Source organism: Petaurus breviceps, unplaced genomic scaffold (genome assembly GCF_028583685.1).
Source record: "Petaurus breviceps papuanus isolate PSGF00001 unplaced genomic scaffold, PetGlider_PUasm1.0 91133, whole genome shotgun sequence".
Taxonomy (NCBI): Eukaryota; Metazoa; Chordata; class Mammalia; order Diprotodontia; family Petauridae; genus Petaurus; species Petaurus breviceps.
The window spans coordinates 36,357,755-36,381,395 of NW_027187419.1; the positions used below are offsets into that span (position 1 = coordinate 36,357,755).

At 36.9% G+C, this 23,641-nt stretch overlaps 1 protein-coding gene across 1 annotated transcript; it reads left to right on the top strand.

The window, feature by feature from the left end:
* The first annotated feature begins 15,007 nt into the window (after positions 1-15,007).
* On the top strand, positions 15,008-15,943 carry LOC138155396 (olfactory receptor 8G1-like). The gene has a single exon (XM_069080627.1). It carries the CDS (start codon positions 15,008-15,010, stop codon positions 15,941-15,943), a length of 936 nt encoding a protein of 311 aa, XP_068936728.1.
* The last annotated feature ends 7,698 nt before the right edge of the window (positions 15,944-23,641 follow it).

Sequence of the window (23,641 nt, forward strand, 5' to 3'; positions counted from 1 at the left end):
GGACATTCAATGAGATAGATGACTTTCAAGCATTCTTTTTAATTTTTTTTAAACTTTAGACAAAAACTAAAACTTAAATGCAAAATAAGAAAAGAAAAAGAAGCATTATAAATTTAAACATAAAATAAGAAAAGAAAAAAATGGCATGTGCACAGCACAACACAGGAGAGAATTTGGAAAATATAGCAATAACTTAGCATTTCAAGAAAGCCTATATATTAAATACCAAGTATTATGTTTAAAGCTATCCATGTTTTCTTTGCTTCCTTCTAGGTTTTCTTTTGTACTCTATTGTACACTTTTTACTTTGTTCTTTCCCCCCTTCCTCCACCCTACCCACCACCCTTGAGCATGAATGTATTTCTATGTAGTTATTGATACATACATATATACACCTACATGCATATATATATACATACATACCTATATAAATATATATTTTCCCTAAGAGATTCTACTCCTCTTTTTGTTTTGTGTTTGTGCATATCTATTTTTCCTATCTCTCCTAAGTTCTCTACTTCACTTCTACCTGCTACCTTGCCCTCTATTACTTAAACTATCCCTTTGGACACCACTTTGACCTACTCTATAACCCTCTTCTTTAAAACTCCCTCCCTTTTCCTCCCATTCCCCTAACTCTAAACACTCTTCTATATACCCCTTTTAACCTATTCCCTCACCTTTTCCTCTAAAGATCCCTGCTTTATCATCTGCTCCCTCCCTATACCCTTAGAATTTTATTTATTTTTAAATTTAGAAGATTTTTATACTCTTCTAAATATGTATATGTATTTTCCCTCTAATTCCTCTGTATTGGTTCTTCCTCTTACACCTAATTTGCATAAGATAATTACTCTTTATTTGCTTTTGAATGGATTCACTTTTTAAAGTGAAATCATACTCAGATCTTCTCCATTTTTCTTATACGCTACCTAATTGCTAGTAACAATCTTAGACATAGGTTTCATATTTTCCATACATAAAAGGTAAATATTGTGTCCTTATTTAGTCCATTGAAATAGGACATTGGTATGTACCTTGTCTTTCTTTTGGTTCTTGTATTTGACAATCTTCTATAAAGTGCAGGGTTTTTTCTTTTAAACAGAGTCCTGAAAGTCTGACAGTTGATTATCCCAAGAGGACCCCAATTCTGCCCTTGCTCTTATTTGTTTCTTAGGGATCTGTGTTCACCCAGAGGTGCTATTTTATCTCTTTTGTGGAGAAAAAGCTTGAGAATTTGAAATTTTCTGACCTAATCTGCCATCTTCCCAGTATCTTCCCTCAAGTATTCATGAAGAAAAGAGCAGAGCTGAATAGAAACAGATTTTCAAATATAAGACTCAAGAGAAGCATAAAAAGGTAATCAGGAAAGGGAAATCATATGGAACTTAATAAGGTTAAACTGTCTTTATTCCTCCATGGGAAGATGATAACTGATAACTCATGAACTAGGGCATTTAGGAGTATATATAGACAGAGGGCACAGGTGTGTGCTGAACATGAAAGAATGATATATAAAAAATAAAATTAAGGGGGACATATTGGGAGAAAGAGAAAGGGAGAGGTAGAATGGGGTAAATTAAAAGAGATAAGAAAGAGCTTTTATAGTGGTAGGGAAGAGGGGGAGGATAGGGAGTGAGTGAACCTTACTTTCATCAGGATTGGCTCAAAGAGGGAATAAGATACACACAACTGCGTACAGAAATCTCTTACACTATAGGTAAGTAGGAGAGGAAGGGGATAACAGAAGGCAAAGGGTGATAGAAAGGAGGGAATATTGGGAGAAGGAGTAGTCAGAAGTACAACACTTTTGAGGAGGAAAAGGGTGAAAGGACAGAGAGAATAGAATAAATGAGGGGGAGAGGATAGAGGAAAATATAGTTAGCAATAGTAATTGTGAAGATAATTTGAAAAAAAAATTCTCTGATAAATGTCTCATTTCACAAACTTTTAGAGAACTGAGTCAAATTTATAAAAATAAGAGCTATTCCCCAGGTGAAAAATGATCAAAAGATAGGAGCAGCTTCTAGATGAAGTAAAGCTCTCTATAGCAATGTTAAAAAATACCCTAACTCACTATTGATTGGAGAAATGCAAATTAAAACAATTATGAGTTAATGACTCATACCTATTAGCTTGACAAATAGGACAGAAAAGGAAAGTGACAAATGTTGGAGAGGATATGGGGAATTTGGGACTTTAATGCACTGTTGGTTGAGTTGTAAATGGATTCTCTCATTCTGTAGAGCAAATTAGAACTATGTCCAAAGTGCTATAAAACCACATATACCCTTTGACTTAGCAATACCTCTTCTAGGTCTGTATCCCAAAAGAGATTTTAAAAAAAGGAAAAGGACCTATATGGACCAAAATATTTAGAGCAGCTCTTTTCTGGTGGCAAATAATTAGAAAATGAGGGGAGGCCCGTCAGTTGGGGAATGGCTGAAAAATTGTGGCAAAAAGGGTAGAAAAACCTGGAAAGACTTACATGAGCTGATGCAAAGTGACATTGTGCTATGTAGAAAGTAACACCTACATTGTAAGATAATCAGGGGCAAATGATTTAGCTACTCTCAGCAATACAATGATCCAAGACAACTCTAAAGGACTTATGACAGAAAATGCTATCAGAGAAAGAACTTATGGTGTCTAAATACAGATTGAAGCATACTTTTTCTTTTACTTTCTGTTTTTCTTGAGTTTTTTTTGTCTGTTTTCTTTCAAAATATGACTATTATGGAAATGTTTTGCATGGCTTCACATATATAACGTATATTGAATTGCCTTTCCAATGAGAGAGCTAAAGAGGAAGGGAGAGAATTTGGAACTCAAAATTTTAAAAACAAATGTCAAGACTTGCTTTTACATGTAATGGGGAAAACTAAAATACTAAATAAAAAAGAAACAATGATGAAGCATATAATAATTTGAATTAGATTAAAATGTAAAACACATGAAAGTGAGGACTAATTTCTTTTTTATTCTTTATATTCCCAGTGCCTGACATATAGTAGATATTTAAGAATTATACTGTGAGTAATGGACTGATATTTCATTCACTTCAATCGCTACTCAAAGTGTTCTTTGGTGAAATTAGCCAATGAAGTCATAAAACCATGAAAAATCAGATCAGGCAAAGATAAATTGAGGCCAAAACGAAAGGAATAAGAAATTTGGGGATAGAACACAAATATACCTTCTAAATATAACTTCTAGCACAGTTACTATCAATTTAATATTATGCAAATTAAATGAATGATCATTTCTTATCCTATCAAATTAATATTGCTCTCCATGACTTTTGATGATCCCCATGCCCTTAACTAACATAAACTGCACACACTTTATCACATGTGATATATGTGATCAGTAGTCTCATTAGGCCAGTCTCCTTAAATGTATCACAAACACTATGTACTCATTCCCATTCCCACGTCCCTTCTTAAGGTCATCATCTTCTCATCAGGAGTGCCTTTTTGAATACTTTCTGACTATCCATACGTTGTCCATTTTTAAAAAACTAGATAAATTTCCACCCTTTGCCATAGAATTGTCCTTTGTTACTCCCAGCTACATCAAAAATATTATGCTTTTTAGTCCTCAAAGTAAAGTATAGCTGTGTAGTGTTTTGCTTGCCCAATTATTTTGTGGCAGTTTGTTAGTATTATCTGCCCAACTCAATAATAAACTGCTTCTGAATCAGGTTATATAATTCTACCCTGTCTTACCTCATTGATGAATACAGCCTACTATGAGTAAACACTCCCTGATTCACTACTTGATGATGAAAAACTGGTGGGTAGGGCAGATAGGAAGAAATACAACCACACTGAAGTCATTTTAAATTTATATTGTGAAATAAAAGTTTATCTATCTTGTCATTTTTTTTAAATTAGCTTTTTTTGGTTTTCAACATTCATTTCCACAAGATTTTGAGTTACAAATTTTCTGCCCATTTCTCCCCAACCCCCACCCCAAGATAATGAGCCTACTGAATACCCCTTGCCCAAATCTGTTCTCTCTTATATCTTTCCCCTTCCCCTATAACTTTCTAGCAGAGCAAGATGGATTCCTATACCCCATTGCCTGTATACCTTATTTTCCAGTTGCATGTAAAAAAATTTTTTTTAACATTCATTTTTAAAACTTTGATTTCCAGATTCTTTCTCTTCTTCCCTCCTCACCCACCCCCACTGGGAAGACAAGTAATTCAATATAGGTTGTACATGTGCAACCGTGCAAAACACATTTCCATAGTAGTAATGTTGTGAAAGACTAACTATATTTCCCTCCATCCTATTCTGCCCCCCACTTATTGCATTTTCTCCTTTAACCCTGTCCCTTTTGAAAAGTTTTTGCTTCTAACTACCCTCTCCCCCAATCTGCCCTCCCTTCTATCATGCCACCTCGCATCCCCTTCCCTGCTACTTTCCTGTAGGGAAAGATATCCAATTGAATGTGTATGTTATTCCCTTCTTAAGCCAAATTCAATGAAAATAAGGTTCATTCACTCCCTTTCACCTTCCTGATCTGTAATGGGAATGTAAATTTTTAAGATCTTCCCTGCCCCTAGGCTAAAGTGAACCTGGAGCCTGGTGTGGGAGGCTTGTTTTTCAGTTGATACTTTTTGATTGGCCAGTGGGTCCAGAAGGTTGTTACATTCTCTGAGCCAGGAGAAGGCTATGTAAACCCTGATTTGAGGCTTTGTTATGGGGGTCACTTTGAGAAGTGTTCTGTGATTTGATCAGATGAGACTCTGGGAAGCTGTTGTTGAGAGCCCCCTGGCTTTGAAAAACTCAAATGTTGATTTGGTATGGATGTAATGGTTGGACAGTTTGGAAACCTGTCTACTTGATCTGTTTCTCTGTCTTGATAATTCTGTCTGTATACTCTGAAGTTCGGGGTGCTGACCTTTTTCCCCTGAACTAGGTAAACAATATATGTTTGACTGATTAAAGTAAGCTTGTTAACCCATTTTGAGTTGCTTTCCTTTATCAAAGCAGATCTAAGAACCTGTGTTGGCAGCCACCCTGGGGACACTGGGGTGCTTGCTGCTACATGATCTTCCCCTCCAGTGTAACAGTTTTCACTTGCCTCCTTTATATGAGATAATTACTCTTTTCTATCTCTCCCTTTCTCCCAATATACATTCCTCTCTCATCTCTTAATTTTATTTTTTAGATAATGTCCCTTCATATTCAACTCATCCCATGTGTGCTCTCTTTCTATGTATACATGTACACACATATACACACACTCACATATATACTTATGTATGCACACAGCCTCTTATACATACATACATATGTATATATACATATATATACATACATATGTATATATACATATATATATACATACATACATACACATATATTCCCTTCAACTATCTTCATACTGAGAAAAGTCTTGTGAGATACGATTACCATTTTTCCATGTAGGAATTTAAATAGTTCAACTTTAATAAGTTCTTTATGATTTTTTCCCTGTTTACCTTCTCATGCTTCTCTTGCTTCTTGTATCTGAATGGCAAATTTTATATTCAACTCTGCTTTTTTCATCAAGAATGCTTGAAAGTCCTCTATTTCATTAAATAAACATATTTTCCTGTGAAGCATTATACTTAGTTTTGCTGGGTAGGTGATTCTTGGTTTTAATTACAGCTCCTTTCCTATGGAATATCATATTCCAAGCCCTTCAATCCCTCACTGTAGAAGCTGCCAGATGCTGTGTTATCCTGATTGTGTTTCCACAATATTCAAATTAGCTCTTCCTAGCTGGCTGTAATATTTTCTCCTTGATCTTGGAACTCAAGAAACTGTCCATAATATTCCCAGGAGCTTTCTTTTTGGGATATTTTTCAAGAGGCGATTGGTCAATTCTTTCAACCTCTATTTTGCCCTCTGGTTCTAAAACATCTGGGCAATCTTCCTTGAGAGTTTCTTGAACGATGATTTCTAGGTTCTTTTTTTGATCATGGTTTTCAGGTAGTCCAATAATTTTTAAATTGTCTTACCTGGATCTATTTTCCAGGTCAGTTGTTTTTTTCAATGAGATATTTCACATTGCCTTCTATTTGTTCATTTGTCTGGATCTATTTAATAGTATCTTGATTTCTCATAAAGTCACTGGCTTCCATTTGCTTCAATCTAATTCTGAAGGATTTACTCTCTTCAATGAGCTTTTGAGATTCTTTTTCCATCTGGGAAATTCGGCTTTTTAAGGCATTCTTCCCCTCATTGGCTTTTTGATACTCTTTTACCATTTGAGTTAATCTATTTTTAAGGTGTTATTTCCCTCAGTCAGGTTGTTGACTCTCTTTTCATGATTTTCTTGCTTTGTTCTAATTTCTCTTCCCGGTTTTTCCTCCAATTCTCTTATTTGGTTTTCAAAATCCTTCTTAAGATGCTCTCTGGCCTTTAAGTAGTTCATATTTTTCTTGGAAGCTTTTGGTGCAGGAGTTCTGACTTTGCTGTCTTCCTCCTGTGCCATGCTTTGATCCTTTTTGTCTTCAAAGTGGGAGTCTAATGTCGGATTTCTCTGCTTGCTTTGCTTCCTTTACTTGCTCATGTTGCCACTCAATTACTTGACTTTTGAACTTTTTGTCACAGTAGAACTCTGCTTCCAGAGAGGGGAGATTTGTCCCAAATCTCTGAAGCTTACATACACTCTGGCACACTGATCACTCACCCCAGGACCTCCACCCTATACCACAATCCAGATCCAAGCAGGTTAAAGCAAGAATGATTACCCCTCAGACTGGTTGGTTGGTCCCCCTAAAATCTGCAGGCCAGGATCTCTGAAACAGACATGTGGTGACAGCTGCACACCATGGTGTCTCAGCTACTATTCCCTCCAGGGACAGAGGCTGGACAGAACTCCCTGACCTTCTGTTCCCAAAGTCCACTGACCTCTCACTATGTCTTTGGCATTTATAGGTTGATAATTCTGGCCACCATCATAGCTGCTGGTGATCTCAAAGTCCCTCCAGCCAGCAGCTGATTGTGACTTCCCTGAGAGCTAAAACCTCCAGCTCACACAGGGCTAGGCTCTGCTCCCAGAGCACTACACTTTCATCTTCCTGCCAGCCTGCTGAGCTGTCTTCAGAGGGAGGTTAGTTTCTCTCTGTCACTTTGTGGGTTCTGTAGCTTTAAAGTTTGTTTAGAGTCATTTTTTACATGTATTGGAGGAGATGGAACCAGGAGCCATGCAGAAGTCCTGTTTCGACTATCTTGGTTACGCCCCCTAGTAGGTGCTCTTTTCTTCAGTATTTTTGTGGGTCTCCCTTAAGCAGTCTGTTGACTTGCTTTTCATGATTTTCTTGCATCATTCTCATTTCTTTTCCCAATTTTTTCTTTACTTCTCTAACTTGATTTTCAAAATCATTCTTGAGCTTCTCCATGTCCTGTAACCAATTCATATTTTTCTTATAGGCTTTTGATGCAGGAGTTTTGACTTTGTTGTCTTCTTCTGGTTCCATACTTTGATTCTCTTCCCCCCCCCAAAAAAAAAGATTTTATGGTGTGATTGTGCTTCCTCTGTTTGCTTATCTTGCCAGGCAATTACTTGACTTTTGAGCTCTTTGCCACAGTAGAACTCTTTTTTCCAGAGTGGAGAGAGCTGTGTCCTAAATCACTGAGGTTTTCACAGCTTTTGTCAGAGCTGTTGTCAGAGTTATGAGAAGGGCACCCTCTCTGCAGCCACCACAAGCTCTGGCATGCTAGTGTTCCCCACCCCAGGACTACCACCCAAGACAGTGACCCAGATCTAAGCAAATCAAAGCAAGAGTGATTACCCTCTGAATGGCTGCTTGGTCCTCCCACTATCTGTATACTAGGAGCTTCAGAGGCAGCCAAGCAGGAGAGTCATTGCCACCACCTCTGTTGCCCTGGGAGCAGGGGCCAGACTGTGCTCTTCTCTTACCTAGTTCCAACAGAGTTCCCTACTGAACATCTATTTTGTTTGGTATTTATTGGTTGAGAAGTCTGGAAACCACCACAGCTGCAGGTGATTCACTCTTCTGAAGTCTGCTCCAGCCAGTCTGGGCTGTGAGTCTGAGCTGGTGTGGCTCACTCGGAACTGTGCTTAGCTCCCAGCCTGCCAGGATGCCCTCATTGGGAGATTTGTTTCTCTCTGTCACTTTGTGGATTCTATAGCTTTAAAATTTCTTTAGAGTCACTTTTTACAGGTATTGGAGTTGTTCTGAGTGGGAGCTCAAGCAAGTTCCTGCATTTACTCTGCCATCTTGGCCTGCCCTCTCTATCTTGTCATTTAAGTTTTCGAAGCCCTACTTCATTTCTTCCCTCTGGATTCCTTCACATCTTCAGATCAGATATTGCCTGTCTGCACACTTAGAAAGAAAGGGGACAAGTTGATGTCTTCTTGGAATATCACCTTTAAATGGTGTCACTTTTCCCCATCAACTTTTTTTCTGAATAAATTCGACCTTGTTTAATACACACATACACAGTAACTTTCTTTACTTAATATAATTTTAATGGAGTCTGTTTTCTAGTGCTTGATGGCTTCTCCCAAATGTATAATAATTCTGATACAAGAATCACAGGATTACAGAAACATTTTATCATATTTCTAGAGATGAACAAGGTATTAAAGTCTATCCAGAATAATTTCTCATTCTATAGATGAGAAAACTCAAGTTCAAGGGGTTAAGCAAATTGTCCACAGTGAGTAATAAGGTAATTATCAGATGTGGGACTGAATCCAGGTGTTCTTCCTACAGAGATGCTCAATTTGGCTTCACTCCTTGGATTAAAGACCAAGGTTCTTTTTTTTTTAAAGCAATTGGGGTTAAGTAAGGTTACACGGCCAGTTGTTTCTGGTTGTGGTGCTGAGTATCTGAGCCCGGGATTCGATCCAGGTCATCCCAACACTGGAGCCGGTGCTCTTACTTGCTGTGCTACCTGGCCACCCCTAGACCAAGGTTCTAAGAGTTACAGAAAATTGGTATTCAGGAAGCAAGTACAAGCATGAGTTTTATTACTATAGCATGCAGTAAGTAGGAAACAATAAAAGTGCACACACCAACACAAACACATTATACAGCCACACTGACAGAAAGAAATTCTGCCATATAGGAGCAGAGTCATGTTAGCAGGACATAGTGGCAAAATCTTTGAGGGATTCCATGCTTAGAATTGGGTCTGAAGAGGAAAACTATTTCTTCAAGAAAAGGTTGGTGTAGAACAGGTAATCAGTGCCAAATATGGAAAAGGGTATTCTTAATCAGACTCAGATATGGTGGAGAGATTCCTCAGGTCAATTATCAACAGCAGATTCTGGTGGGAGAACTTCCTAATTAGGACCAGAAAATAGATGAGGGTCCAAATCCATAAACATGGTTCTCAAAAATGTGTGTTGGCATGTAGTTGCTGCTGTTGACTGGGAGTCTCATCCAATCATTTACGTGATTGACATAGAGTCAGAATGAGTCAGGGCAATGGAAAAGTACAGGCTGTCATCGTTTATATGTTTATTGTCAATAGGACCAGTTAGCCTAAATGATTCTCTATTGTAGGCCTATACATATACTACAACATCAGACAAAATATTTCAAAAATCAAAATTATCACAGGAGATATCAGATTCCTTAAAGTGAACAGATTATAGTTCTAATTCTGTTTTTTTCAAAAACAATAAAATGCAAATTAAATGGTTCTGATTATTTAGTTTTTTGTGTTAATTCACAAATATTAGGTGATTCAGTTATTTTTTAGTCAATAATGCTAAACTTGACAATACTGTATAAGGTTTATTGAATTGTCCTCAAAGGCAGGAATAATTGTAGTCAATTCCTACTTCACAGACTTATTTATTGGTCTTAAGACTTTTCACTAGTCACTAAAAATCTCTCACTATATCCATTAACTCTCCAAGTCTAGAAGTTGCCATCAGGTGCTAATCTTATTGGCAGAGATTTTTTTTTTCTACATTGGGAATTCCTTATGCCAATGAAATCTTGGGTCTAGTGGTTTTTCTTTTATCTTAATATAAGTATTTCATGAGCACTCAAGAATTTTTTTTTCTATTATTCCAAAATTTCCTTATGTGTTGCACTCCTAAGAAATAACTTTCCAGAAATTCATATGTATGCATCTTAACCTCTTCTATGGATTTATTTCATTAAGAATATAGATTTATCTTGGGAAAAAAGTAATTTGAGTTCTCTACTATATTCTACTCTCAACCCATCTTAATCAGTGAATTTGAATTGCACTTATAGGATAGTCCTTTCTCCATGCTGAATATTCAAACCTTACCTCTTCTTCTAGGCCCAGGTCACTTTTCACCTTCTGAATGACATCTTCCTAACTATTTCAGCCTCTATAAAAGTTGCTTATGTAATTTAATCCTCAAAGTACCACTTAATTTTATAATATTGAACAGCATTCACATTATTCCATGGGTATAAGTCTTGTCTCTATCAACTTAATTTATCTATTTTAGAAGGGGAAACTTCATATCTATGCCCCTCAGCTCAAGGCCACATGTGTAATCAATTCCAAATAAATATATTGATTTGTTAATTGATGATCCTCCTCTGTTGGGTAGTTAAGGAGGTTTAAAATGATGAATCACCTTATTTCACCTTGAAACCTCAACACAAGCAAAAGTTTCTGTATCCATGATATAATAATTCTAAGGATGGACTCCATTTTTCTCCCTGTGGCGCCATTATTAAAATTAAGTCAGAGACTCCTAATATGTTGAAAGAAGAAAATAAGTTTCTTCTAACATTTCTTCTTGGGACATCACACAAAAGACCAAAAAAGGAAGATATTTTCACTGTTTTTCTCCTCTATCTTATTTTATGAAAAGGATGCCTTTCTGAATTCACTTTGATATTACAGAAGACACAGGATAATCAATTTATTTATCCTTCTATGCTGTTAGTGGAACCCTGTTATTTGTCTGCTTCTTCAAAACAGAGAAGAAATGGAGGAAGGAAAGTAAGAAGGAAAGAGGAAGGGATGGATAGAGGAAGAGACAGAGGACAGAAAGAATGAAGGGGGGGGAAGAAGAAAGGACCCTAAGAAAGAAGGAAGGATGGGAGGGAGGAAGGAAAAAAAGAAAGGAGGAAGGAAGGAAGGAAGGAAGGAAGGAAGGAAGGAAGGAAGGAAGGAAGGAAGGAAGGAAGGAAGGAAGGAAGGAAGGAAAGGATGGAGGAAGTCAGGGAGGAAAGAAGGGAGGAACACAGGGAGGAAAGAAAGAAGGAAGGAGGGAAGGGAGTGAGGGAGGAAAGAAGGAAGGAAAGAAGTTAGAAAAGGAGGGAGGAAGGAAAGAAGGGAGTAAAGGAGGAAGGAAAGAAGAAAGGAAGGAAGGAAATACATTTTGGGATCTTTTTTCTTCCCGTCACTCTAAATTTTACAGAAACATTTTGTCTCTAGGAAGGTGTTGATCAGGAACTGAAGCTTTGGTGCTTTGTGTCTGAATCAATGTTATCACCTCCACCGGCAACAATCCACAAAGTAGTTTACAGCAGGGAATTTCCCCACCAGAGGAAACTTATAAAGCAATAGGGAATACAAGGAGCATGCCAGCTAAAAAGAGAAGAGACAAATACACTTGGTTTCTTCCCAGCACAGCTGGGTCCCCGGTGAGGTGAGACCTGGGGGAATGCACTCTTTCTAAATCTCTAATAAAGTCCAAGGAATCTACAAATGGAAGATCAAACTCTCATGTCTAATAGTTAATATTGGAAAGATTTTGGTAAGACAGGTGCATTTATACACTGCTGGTCAAGCTATAAATAAGTAACATGAATAAAAGTTACTTTATTAATTTAGAATTTTACAAATAAAACAAATTGGCCACATCAACCAATTATTCTGATAAAACAAAGAAGCTAAGCTTTTTTTCCTGAACTATCAGGGGATAACCTGAGATGATGATTCCAAAAACTGTGTCCTCAAGATTAAGATTATCAGCACAGACTGAAAACTGAGATCCATGTTCTCACAAAAGAAGCAGAAGGATCAGTGTCAATGATTGTCACCAATTACACCATTAAAGCCATTAGCCATTTGTACATTGTTGTTGAAGAGGGTAGAAGGACCAACACTGAAAGGTGAGTCTCTAACTTAACTTTTGTCGCTCATTTATCTGTACCCGAAGCTATGGAAGCTCAAAGCTCTTTGAAACAACACTTGCCCAGCTCCCTTATCCCTTTGCTAACCATGACTAGTGAGGCAACCAGATGAATCTAATGAGCGAGCATTCATTAAGTACTGGCACAAGAGACTACGTTAGGTGCAAAGACAAGCAAAAGTTACATATTTCCTGCTGTCAAGAAGTTTGAAATTTAGTTGGAGACAATATGTACTTACATCAAATATAGAGAAAAAAATTTTACAGATAAGGCATTAGGAAATGAGGGTGGGATGGGGTGGTAGAGAAAAGTCATGCAGAAATTTAGCGATTCTAAAAGGCAGGTGAGGAGTGAGTATATTATGGTATAGGAGACAACCAGTGCAAAGGAATAGAAAGTGGAGATAAACTGTTAAGTATGAGGAACATTAGGAAATTCAAGATTATGAAAGCCAGGAAAATTAGGAAAGCAATGTGTGATAAGGCTGGAAAGATAGGTTGGTATCAAGTTATAAAGGGCTTAAAATTATAAATGGAAATATATACTTATGTATATATGTATAGGTACACACATATACTATATATTTAGTGTGTATATATACATATATGTGTGTATACTCCATTACCTCTAGGAATATATATATATGTGCACACACATATATATACACACATACATATATGCTTTTATATATATATATATACAATACATATATACATACATATAATCCTAGAGATAATGGACTTTATTAAAAAGGAGATTGGCTCAAGTCACACCTGATCTTTAGGAAAATCACTTGGACAGCTAACTGTGTGGGGGGTGGATTGGATTGTGGAGACAGGAAATAGGGGTGCTGTTGTAGTAGTTGAGAAAGCAGAGTATTTAAGTGGTTTAGGCAAAAGTTTATAAAAATCAGAACTAGACTAGTATGTCAGTGGACAAATGAGAAAGATGTTACATAGGCAAAAGTGACAAGATTTGGCAACGAAATCTTAAGAATGACAATGAGGCTGCAAACCTGGTTCACTGAGAGGATAGTGATACTTTCAGCAAAAATGGGGAAGTTCAGAAGAGGGGTGAATTTGGGGGAAAAATATTAAGTTGTTCTGGACATCTTGAGTTTGAGATACCTAAGTGATATTTTCTTTACAAAGTCCAGTAGACAATTGGTGATAACAGCTCAGGATAGAAATTGTGCTGCATATATGCATCTAAAAGTCATTGACATAGAGATAATAATTAAGTGTCTGTGAATCAATGAAGTCAATCAACAAGGAAAGTTAGAGGGAGAAGAGAACTCAGGATGTAACTTAAGGAGAAAGCCCAGTGGGTATGATGTGGATGATAATTTAGCAAAGAAGACGAGAAAAATCAGTCAGACAGGAAGAACCAAGAGAGAGCAATGTCACAAACTCAAATAAGGTTGAATAGAAGCATGTAGAGAGAGAAAGAGAAATATAATGGCTCCTTCAATCCCCCAGAACCTAATCTATTCTGGTAGAATCCTTATCCAACTGATTTTCTTTTTACTGAGTGACTAAGATTAGTCACTGAGCCTCTATGACCCTTTTCTTATTTCTGACATGGAGACATTATCCCACCCCAGGAAAGTCCATCCCCGATTTGTGGCTTCCCCAGTAGAATTCATAAACATGATGCAGAAGCTGGAGGTGGAAGGATGAATGTGAGTATCTGAGAGGAACACCTTAAAGTCAAGCCCATCCCTGATAGTTGCATGTGTGGTCTATCCTTCATTCTCAAAGAGGGTCATGACATCAGGGATTTAATGACATGACTTGCAATTTACTTTGATTTGAGTGAGGGAGAATTATGCAGTCACCAACCTCACTTTCTCCTTCAGAGTCATCTGGGACCAGTGGCCAGATATAGATCAAGATAACTGGAGATGACTCAGGATGCAGTGGGAGATCCTGCACCTTTTAAACTATGCTCTTTTCAAGAGTGAGGCAACATCCATTCAGCGAACAGACCTCTTCAAGAAGTGAGTCAAGGGATGGTCCCCTTTAATTAAAAAAAATCAAACTGGGAGGGAAAAACCTTCAGGATTGTTGTCCAAAAGAGAAACAGTTACTATGTACATGCACTCGGAGCCAGGAGGGCCCCCAAAAAATAACCATTAAGGGGTGCTTGGGCAGGGACCTATTGTGGTCCCATCCCTGACATCTAGAGTAAATAGGGTTTTAGGCTTGGTCTTTGAGAAAGAAATCTAGCCAGTAAATCCCAAGTTAACTAGGTAGGTTTTGGCCATCAAAAATTACATTCCTAGACAAACCACAATCTGGGAGTAGTTCAAACTGAATGATGACCCAGCTGTCCAGTTCCAGTTGGACAATTCAACCTCCCTTCCTCTCTCCTCCCGTGCCCTCCCCTCCTCTTCTTTCCTCTCCTCTTTTCTCCTCATACTGTTTAGAGCTGGGTTGGGGGGTGGTTATACTATAAAAGCCATCTAGTCTGATATCTGCATTTTATAGATGAGGAACTAAGATCCACAGCAGTGAATTGACTTATTCAAGATAACACAACTAGTAAGTGGCTGGAGTGAGATTTGAACCAAGGTTTTCCTAACTCCAAGTTAAAACATTCCATCAATTATATCATATTACCTCTCAATGGAGCTGTATTCCATTTCCCAGCAGCTATATCTTAGCTATTTTAGCACTAAGTTAGATAGTTTGCTTGCCGAGTATTGCTATGAGGTCAGAAGAACTACTTGGTGTCCATGAGAAGTAGATACAAAGGGATTGAGAGAGAATAAGGACATGAGTCTTCCAGTCTGTATAAGCCTTTATGGGTAATGGTAACATTCAGGAGTCTGTTTAATTGTACTTCTTTTCTATCCCTACAGATCCTCCTCCCACCCCCACCCCACCCCCACCGAAGATGTCCATGAGAAATGATTCTTCAGTGACTGAATTTATCCTCACAGGACTAACCAACCGACCAGAACTCCAACTGCCCTTCTTCTTTCTTTTCTTTGGCATTTATATAGTTACTGTGGTGGGGAACCTGGGCATGATCATACTGATTGGCCTCAGTTCCCATCTTCATACCCCCATGTACTATTTACTCAGTAGTTTGTCCTTCATTGATCTTTGTCACTCCACTATAATCACACCCAAAATGCTGGTGAAATTTGTGTTAGAGAATAACATCATCTCCTACTCTGAGTGCATAACACAGCTCTACTTTTTCCTTATTTTTGCTATAGCAGAGTGCCACATGTTGGCAGTGATGGCATATGATCGCTATGTTGCCATCTGCAGCCCCCTGCTTTACAACATCACCATGTCCCATGAGGTCTGCTCATGGCTGGTGGGTGGGGTGTACATGCTGGGCTTGGTTGGTGCCACAGCTCACACCAGCTGCTTATTTAGAGTAGTCTTCTGCAAGGACAACCTAATCCATCATTACTTCTGTGAACTCCTTTCCCTCTTGAAACTCTCTTGTTCCAGCACTTATGTCAATGAAGTGGTGATTTTGTGCTTTAGTGCATTTAATATCCTCATCCCCAGCATTACTATTGTCAGCTCCTACATCTGTATCATCACCAGCATCCTCCGCATCCACTCCCCTGAAGGGAGGTCAAAGGCTTTTAGCACCTGCAGTTCCCACATGGCAGCAGTTGCCCTCTTCTATGGCTCTGCTGCATTCGTATACCTTCAGCCATCTTCTGGAAACTCCATGGAACAGGACAAAATGTCTTCAGTTTTTTATACTATCTTTGTGCCCATGCTGAACCCCCTGATCTACAGTCTGAGGAACAAGGATGTGAAAGTTGCCATGAGGAAAATTCTAGAGAGAAGAAAGCTCATTTAATCAATGTCAATACTAGTTCCATGAAATGACTGTATTTGTTTTCACATGCCTTTTTTTTTTGAGAGAGTGGGAAGACTCTATCATCTTCCCCTTTTCATTAGCAGGATTCCTCTATTGCTTCTACTTCCTCCACAGCCTCTCCCTACTTTTGCTTCCCTTCCCATGCATTTTACAGAGAAGAGCTAGATAAATTCTAAAATTAAAAGTCTACTAAGAGCAATGTTGGTGTTGCAGCTGAAATATGTCATGGTAGGACTATGACCAAACTAGTGAAATGTGGATGTGCTACATTAGAGGAATAGACTGAACAAAACAATGATCTCAGGATAGCAGGTTAAAAGCAATACAGCTTAATTGAAAACAGATCTGTTTGGATAAGAGGAAGGGGAGGAGAAGGAATGAGGATTTATATAGCACCTCCTACATATCTGGCACTGTGTAAAGTACTTTTTACAATTATCTCATTTGATTCTCATGACAATCCTGCAAAAGTAGCTATTGCTACTATCCCCATTATGCAGCTAAAGAAATTGTCACAGAGGTTAAGTGACTTGCCTCGGTTAATACAGCTAGTAAATTTCTAAGGGCAGATTTAACCTTAGGCCTTCCTGACTCCAGGTCTGGCACTCTATCCACTGTACAAGTTAGCTATCTCAGTAACACAAAAGGGATCTCTCTGATTCCAGATGGAGAGAACTGTCCTGTATAATCCCAAAGAGAACAAAATGGACCATGATAATGTCTGAAAGGGAAGAAGAGGAGAAATATGCAAAGGAAAAATATTCACCTAATTACAATTTAAGCAAGCATGAAAGAGGCACAAATAATCACAAATATCTGATTTAAGGAGGACCTATTTCTTTCACACAGGTCAAAGAAAAAAAATTGAACTGCAAGTCTAGATTGTGAACACTTTGGGGTTACAAATTCTGAGATGTGAGTTGATAGGGGCAATTCAACTTTTTTTTATATACTTGTGCCTGAACTTCTTCAGACTGAAACTGTGTATGAATAATTTAAAGAAAGTGATAGGAATGTAACTGGACCTCACCTATAAGCAAGCAACATTTTGCAGATAACTTATGGAAAACTGGTACCTTGATATCAGTTTCCCTTTTTTATCTCTTTAGAGTTGGTATCAACCCAAAGTAAAACACAGTGTGTGAGTGTGTGTGTGTGTGTGTGTGTGTATCTGTATCTATCTATCCCCATTTATATCTTCTTGGTAAGAATAGAGTATTTGGATTATACGTTAGAATTTAATTCCCAATTCATGTTACCTCAGTATATCAATATATTTATTTCCAGCTACAATTTTCCCCAAAGTATTCAATATATATTTTGGTTGTATGTATGTTCAATAAGTAAATAGATACATCAGCTTTCCAATGAGATATCTTTGAATTTGTGATTTGTCAAGGTATATTTTATGAGAATACAATCACTATCTAGATTTATTAGCTCATTTAATTTTCTGATATTTAAAACAATGATCAATCCAGTCTTTAAGTAACTAAACAATCCATGAGAAAGTAAAAAAAAGCTAGAGAAATGGTCTACTACATCTGGTCTAATGGACTACTCAGAGCCTGAGGTATCAGATAAGTCATTTCTTTAATTAAAAGAAAATTTCAACAACTCCTAGCAAAAGAGATCTACAGGAAGGTAATACCAGATAAAAACTGCTGTCAAGGACATAAAAACATTTATCAAGCAGTGTCCTAGAGTTTCAGAAGGTCACTATCAAAGTGTTAAACTGGTCCTTAAATATTCATTTCTAAAGATTCCACAGAGCAGTCCAAAAGCAGTCCACTGTTATTATTATGAGGGAAGAAGGAAGAGAGAGAGAGACAGAGAGAGAGAGACAGAGAGAGAGAGAGAGAGAGAGAGACAGAGAGAGAGAGAGAGACAGAGAGAGACAGAGAGACAGAGAGAGAGACAGAGAGACAGAGACAGAGACAGAGAGACAGAGACAGAGACAGAGAGAGATACAGAGACACAGAGAGACAGACAGAGAGAGAGACAGAGAGAGAGACAGAGACAGAGAGACAGAGACAGAGAGAGAGAGATAAAGAGAGAGACATAGAGATAGAGACAGAGAACACCACAGTTGCTATTTTGCATAGAATAGAGAGCTTCTGGGATGACATTAAAATTATTTCCTTTTTACAGTGTCTCTCAATTCCTTTTCTCCATGAAAAAATAACTAGGGTTTCCAACCATAAGCTAGATGACAATTGAAATTAAAAGTCAAGGAAAGCCAGAAGAGAACAAAACAGTGGAGTTCTTTGAAAAGGGTGGAATAAAAGAAATAGTGATCAAAGGGGTTCTAAAAGAGGTCCCAGGTAAGGCTTGATCTCAGCCTGGGCTTCTGTACCTTCTGGAACAGTCTTAATGAGAAGTTTTTAATCATTGGATGCGGAAGATGACTGGGATGCCTGTAGAGAGCACCACACTGGTTGGTTTAGAAGCTAGACTGAGAAAACAGTCAGTTTCATTGCTGTTGATTGAGAATATTGATTGAAGATTACTGTAGCCTTCTAGAATACAGGAACAATGTAACAAAGAATTTTACTGAAGAGGTTCCCTCAGGAAAAATTTTGAAGACACACTACCTGTGCACTGTCCCAGAAATAAAAGGTGATATGGGTTAGTGGAAAGTACTAAGTTCTAGTAATATTATTATTTATTACCTGGACAATCTTGTGTAGGTCACTTTTTCTTTCTAGGTGTCAGTTTCTTTATCAGTTTGGTGGAGAATTTGTACCATGTGGTCTCTAGGGTTCATCCAAACTATAAATGCCATTGCATCTATAGCATAATCCCATGGAAATGTCCTTGGCATGAATCCAATGGTGTTGAAGGAGTTGCTTGAATAATACCTAGTGAGCTACACTATTGTGCTATAGTAAAGACTAAGTATTTAGTGTATGTTATATGATAAGTTCAGGGTGATGCCATGTGATAATTCTTATTCAACACTTTGTATTAATTTCCTTTCCCAAATGACAAAAATATTAAAATAATTCCTCCTTATGAAAAGAGCAAAAGCTAAAAAACAAACAAGCAAACAAAACCGTGCTAAATTAATGTCATTTCCTTTTTGAACATGATTACAGCCATCATAGATCAGGGTAATGCTAGAGATATGATTTACTTAAATAACTATAAAACATTCAGCAATATCCCTCATTCTATCAATGTGGAAAAGATGAATAGATTCTAGAGGGGGGTGGAAATATGTTAGGTGGTTTTGCAAATGGCAGAATCATCTAAGTCAAATAGTGATTAATCACCAAATCTGACTTGAAACAAGATCTCTTTTAAAGCACTCAAGGGATCTAACCTTTGTCTTATGCTGTTTAATATTTAATATTAGATTATATTAAAGTATAGATGTCATGTTTTCCAAATCCATTGCAGACATTACGAGGCAGGGAGTGATAAATAATATATTGAATGATGAGAGTCAAGATAAAAAAAATATCTCAATAGTCTGGATCATTGGGTCAAATAGAATGCAATTTAATTAAGCATAAATATAAAATTTTGCACAGGCCTTCAAAAATAAAATATTGAGAAGACATAGTCAGATAGCAGTTGATCAGGAAAAATCTGAGTATTTTAGCAAATTGACATCTAAATATGTCAACTATGCAATAGGGCAACTAAAAAAATGAGGTAATGGATCATTAGGCTACATTATGATGATATGTTGTCCATAACACTATATTCTGGATATCAAAATCTTAACTGCAAATTCTTTCATCTGAGGAAAATCATTTAAGTTGGGATAAAGAGGGCAAATGATAAATCTAATACACCCCAAGGTTAGAACATGCTGTCATTGTAGCTGATCCCAGACATTTCAAAAGGTAATCTCCAACCAGAACAAAGGAGTTGGAGAAGAATAGAAAGAAGATGGATCCTTCCCTAGAGCACCAATATCCAGAATCTATGCTTCCCCTTGTGGTGACTGTAGCAGCAAGCACCCCAAACGTTCCCAGGGTGTCTGCCAATACAGGTCCTTGGATCTGCTTTGTTGAAGGAAAGCAACTCAAAATGGGTTAACAAGGTTACTTTAATCAGTCAGATATGTATCGTTTACCTAGTTCAGGGGAAAAAGGTCAGCACCCTGAACTTCAGAATATACAGACAGAATTATCAAGACAGAGAAACAGATCAAGTAGACAGATTTCCAAACTGTCCAACCATTACATCCATACCAAATCAACATCTGGGTTTTTCAAAGCCGAGGCGGGGGCTCTGTAGCAGCAATGGCTTCCCAGAGTCTCATCTGATCAATCACAGAACACTTCTCAAAGTGAGCCCCAAAACAAAGCTACACATCAGGGCTTATATAGCCTTCTCCTGGCTAAGAGAATGTAAAAACCTTATTGACTCACTGGCCAATCAAGAAGTATCTACTGAAAAGCAAGCCTCCCACCCCAGGCTCCAGATGCACTTTAGCCTAGGGGCAGGGAAGATCTTAAAAATTTACATTCCCATTACAGTGACCCATCATCTTTCTGTGATCTTATAGTGTCCTAATGGTAACCCCCTGGTATGACTAAAGGCAAACACAAGCATAAGCCCTCAGATATTGGTGGCTTGAGGTAAAGTGTCCCCACTAATATGGGCATCTTCAGTTAAAGTCTTACTTGCCCTTATGTTAGTTATGATTCTGCAGTTATATATGTTGTATTAGGTTCAATTTTGGGGTGGTGTGTGTGTCTGCATGCTGTTTTAGACAGGGAATTAATAAGCTGAAGTAGTCTAGAAAAAAGTGACCAAGATGATTAAAATTCTTGTGTCTTTGGCATGTGAAAATCAACTGAAATAACTGAAGGCAGAGGTCATGAACAACAGAAAATATAGTTTCACAATAGGCTGTTTTACATAGTTATTTCATGGAAAATATATCTATATGCATATATACACACACATATATATACACATATACAATGATAAATATAAATATAGTGTTTATAGGTATTATATTTGTTATTATCATTATTCCATCATTTTTAGTCATGTCTGACTCTTTGTGACCCTTTTTCGGGGTTTCCTTGATAAACATACTAATAGAGTGATTTGTCATCTCCTTTAGTTCACTTTACAAATGAAGAACCTAAGGCAAACAGGGTTATTTGTTATAAACTCATATAGTATATATTATATATAAATACTAACATAATATATAGAGAGAGTCACAAAGCAAGTAAGTATCTGAGGATAGATTTCAACTCAGGAAGATGAGTATTTATGACATATATGTATGTCTTATAATAGTACATGTGTCACATGTTATTTTATTAGTATATATGTATATAATGTTTGTATATTACATGCATGATTAGATAGTATAATAGTCTAATATATACTTATATATAATGCATTGTATTATCTATCAGTCTAATATAAAAGTATATAATATACTAATATATTATATAGGTATATAATATGTTATATTTAGCACATTTTAGTATGTATTAATATATAAGATATTACTATAAGACATTATATTTTACAATATTAATATAATAGATGAATATATGCACATATATTAGATTTTATATAGAATATACCAATACAATATAAACATATAAAGATATATATTACAACATACTATCATGTATAATAAATTGATTATCATATTATTAATTTATAATACACATTTATATATATATTATGTTAATGTGTGTATATACATATATACATGCATGTGTATAGAAATATGTATGTATATACCTATTTGTAAAATATCTGGGGAAGCTAAGTGGCTCAGAGGATACAGTTCTGGGCCTGGAGTCAAGAAGACCTTAGTTCAAATGTGGTTTCAGTCACTTAACCCTGTTTGCCTCAGTTTCCTCATCTATAAAATGAGCTGGAGAAGGAAATGGAAAATATCTCTAGTATCTTTGCCAAGAAAACTCCCCAAAGGTGTCACACAGTCAGACACAATTGAAAAAGACTGAACAACAAAATTATATATATTCTTCTTGGGTCCAGAGAGCGGAACTAGGATCAATGGGTAAATGAGGGTTTTTGTTTTTTGATTTGGCTACTATATAATAGTACCAACTCATAGAACCTTGTGATTTGGAAAAAATATCTCTTCTTTTTGGCATGATCTGCTTCCTCTTGAACTTGTCTTGATCATTGGTTGAACCAAAAAATAAGACTCTATTAAGCAATATCTTTCATTTTCTGTTTGGTTTGTTACTCAAATCAGTTTTGTTTCTTTTGAGATCTCAGTTCTTTTACCTAACTTATAAGCTAGTTCTCCCATGTATATGTTGTACATCCTTTCCCTGATGTCATGGTCTCTTCAGAAATGAAGGACAAACACAGCAATAACCTGTACATATACATCTTTGAGATGTGTATATACACATATATGTATACACATACACATATATTATATTTAACATATAATATATGTGTGTCTACATATTGATTATGTTTCTTTGTGTGACCTCTATGTTAGATTACTGAATGCAATTGCGTTATATAAGGCTATGTTTTACATATTTCTTATGGTTTCTATTTAGTGACCGTATAAAATACTGACAGGTACTGTATGTATTATATATGACATGCAACCTATGTAACATGTAGTTGAAGTTCTTGACATGTGACATTATGTTATGCCTTATACATTAGCAATAAAGTGCATAATTTTGTCATATATGTGAAATATCAATTTGAATTTTCTTGTTATACTTCAGCACATTCTGAGCCATAATTTCTTTACTGGAGGGTAAGTATAGGGAATACATTAAGTTGACTACTAAAGGGGTAGTAGGACAGAGGTCAATAGCCCTTTTTGGCCTCTTCCATGTAACTACTGTTATTTGCATAGACTATCTCCTTCTCTGGGAAGAGAAAGCTGTCAAAATTAATTTTCTCAAGTCAAGAGTTTAGACTGAGAAAATCGTATCTCTCTACCTTTACCCCATCCCCACTTCTTCCACGTCTACCTCCACACCCTGAAAGTCAACCAGAGAAATAGAGTTACAAGGACAATAAGGGCTTTCTAGCTAGGTAGATGGGTATGACTGTTTATAAACTGAATTTTGAAAACTAAAATTGTTTGAGGTATAGAGATTTTCCAATCTAAGTCATTAGCAGCTGCAGCAAATTGCTCAGCAAAGAAGCTATATTTCAACTAAAGATGGCAGCAGAAAACAGAAGCAGCCAGAAGAGAAAAAACTAGCTGAGAGTGAACTGATGACATCACCAGAGAACATGAAAAGTCTATGGTATCATTTGTGTATATTCTGTAGGCCACAAGTAGTCCCTGTATGAGTTCCCTCCCCTACAGCTGGTATGGTAACCTATAGGGGAATGTACTCATGTGTGATGGGGAGGCATCTTCCTGGTCATTTATTTTGCCATGCTGTTTATTATTATTATTAATTACTATAATTTTGCTTTAAGCTAATATGTCATTAGGTTGACTTAGGAAAAGAAAACACATCAATAAGGTATTTTGAGCTATGGATGCTGAACCACAAAGTATGTGAAATTTGGAATGACTTCTTAGGGATCCATGTTTGTGGAGGAGGGGGTCATTGATGTTACACAAAAATGAAAATTTCATGAGTAATCCATACTTAACATTATATAGTTTGTAAGTCTAAACTCAGAAAATAATTATAGATGTACTAAAGGAACAAAATAAAATTCACAATG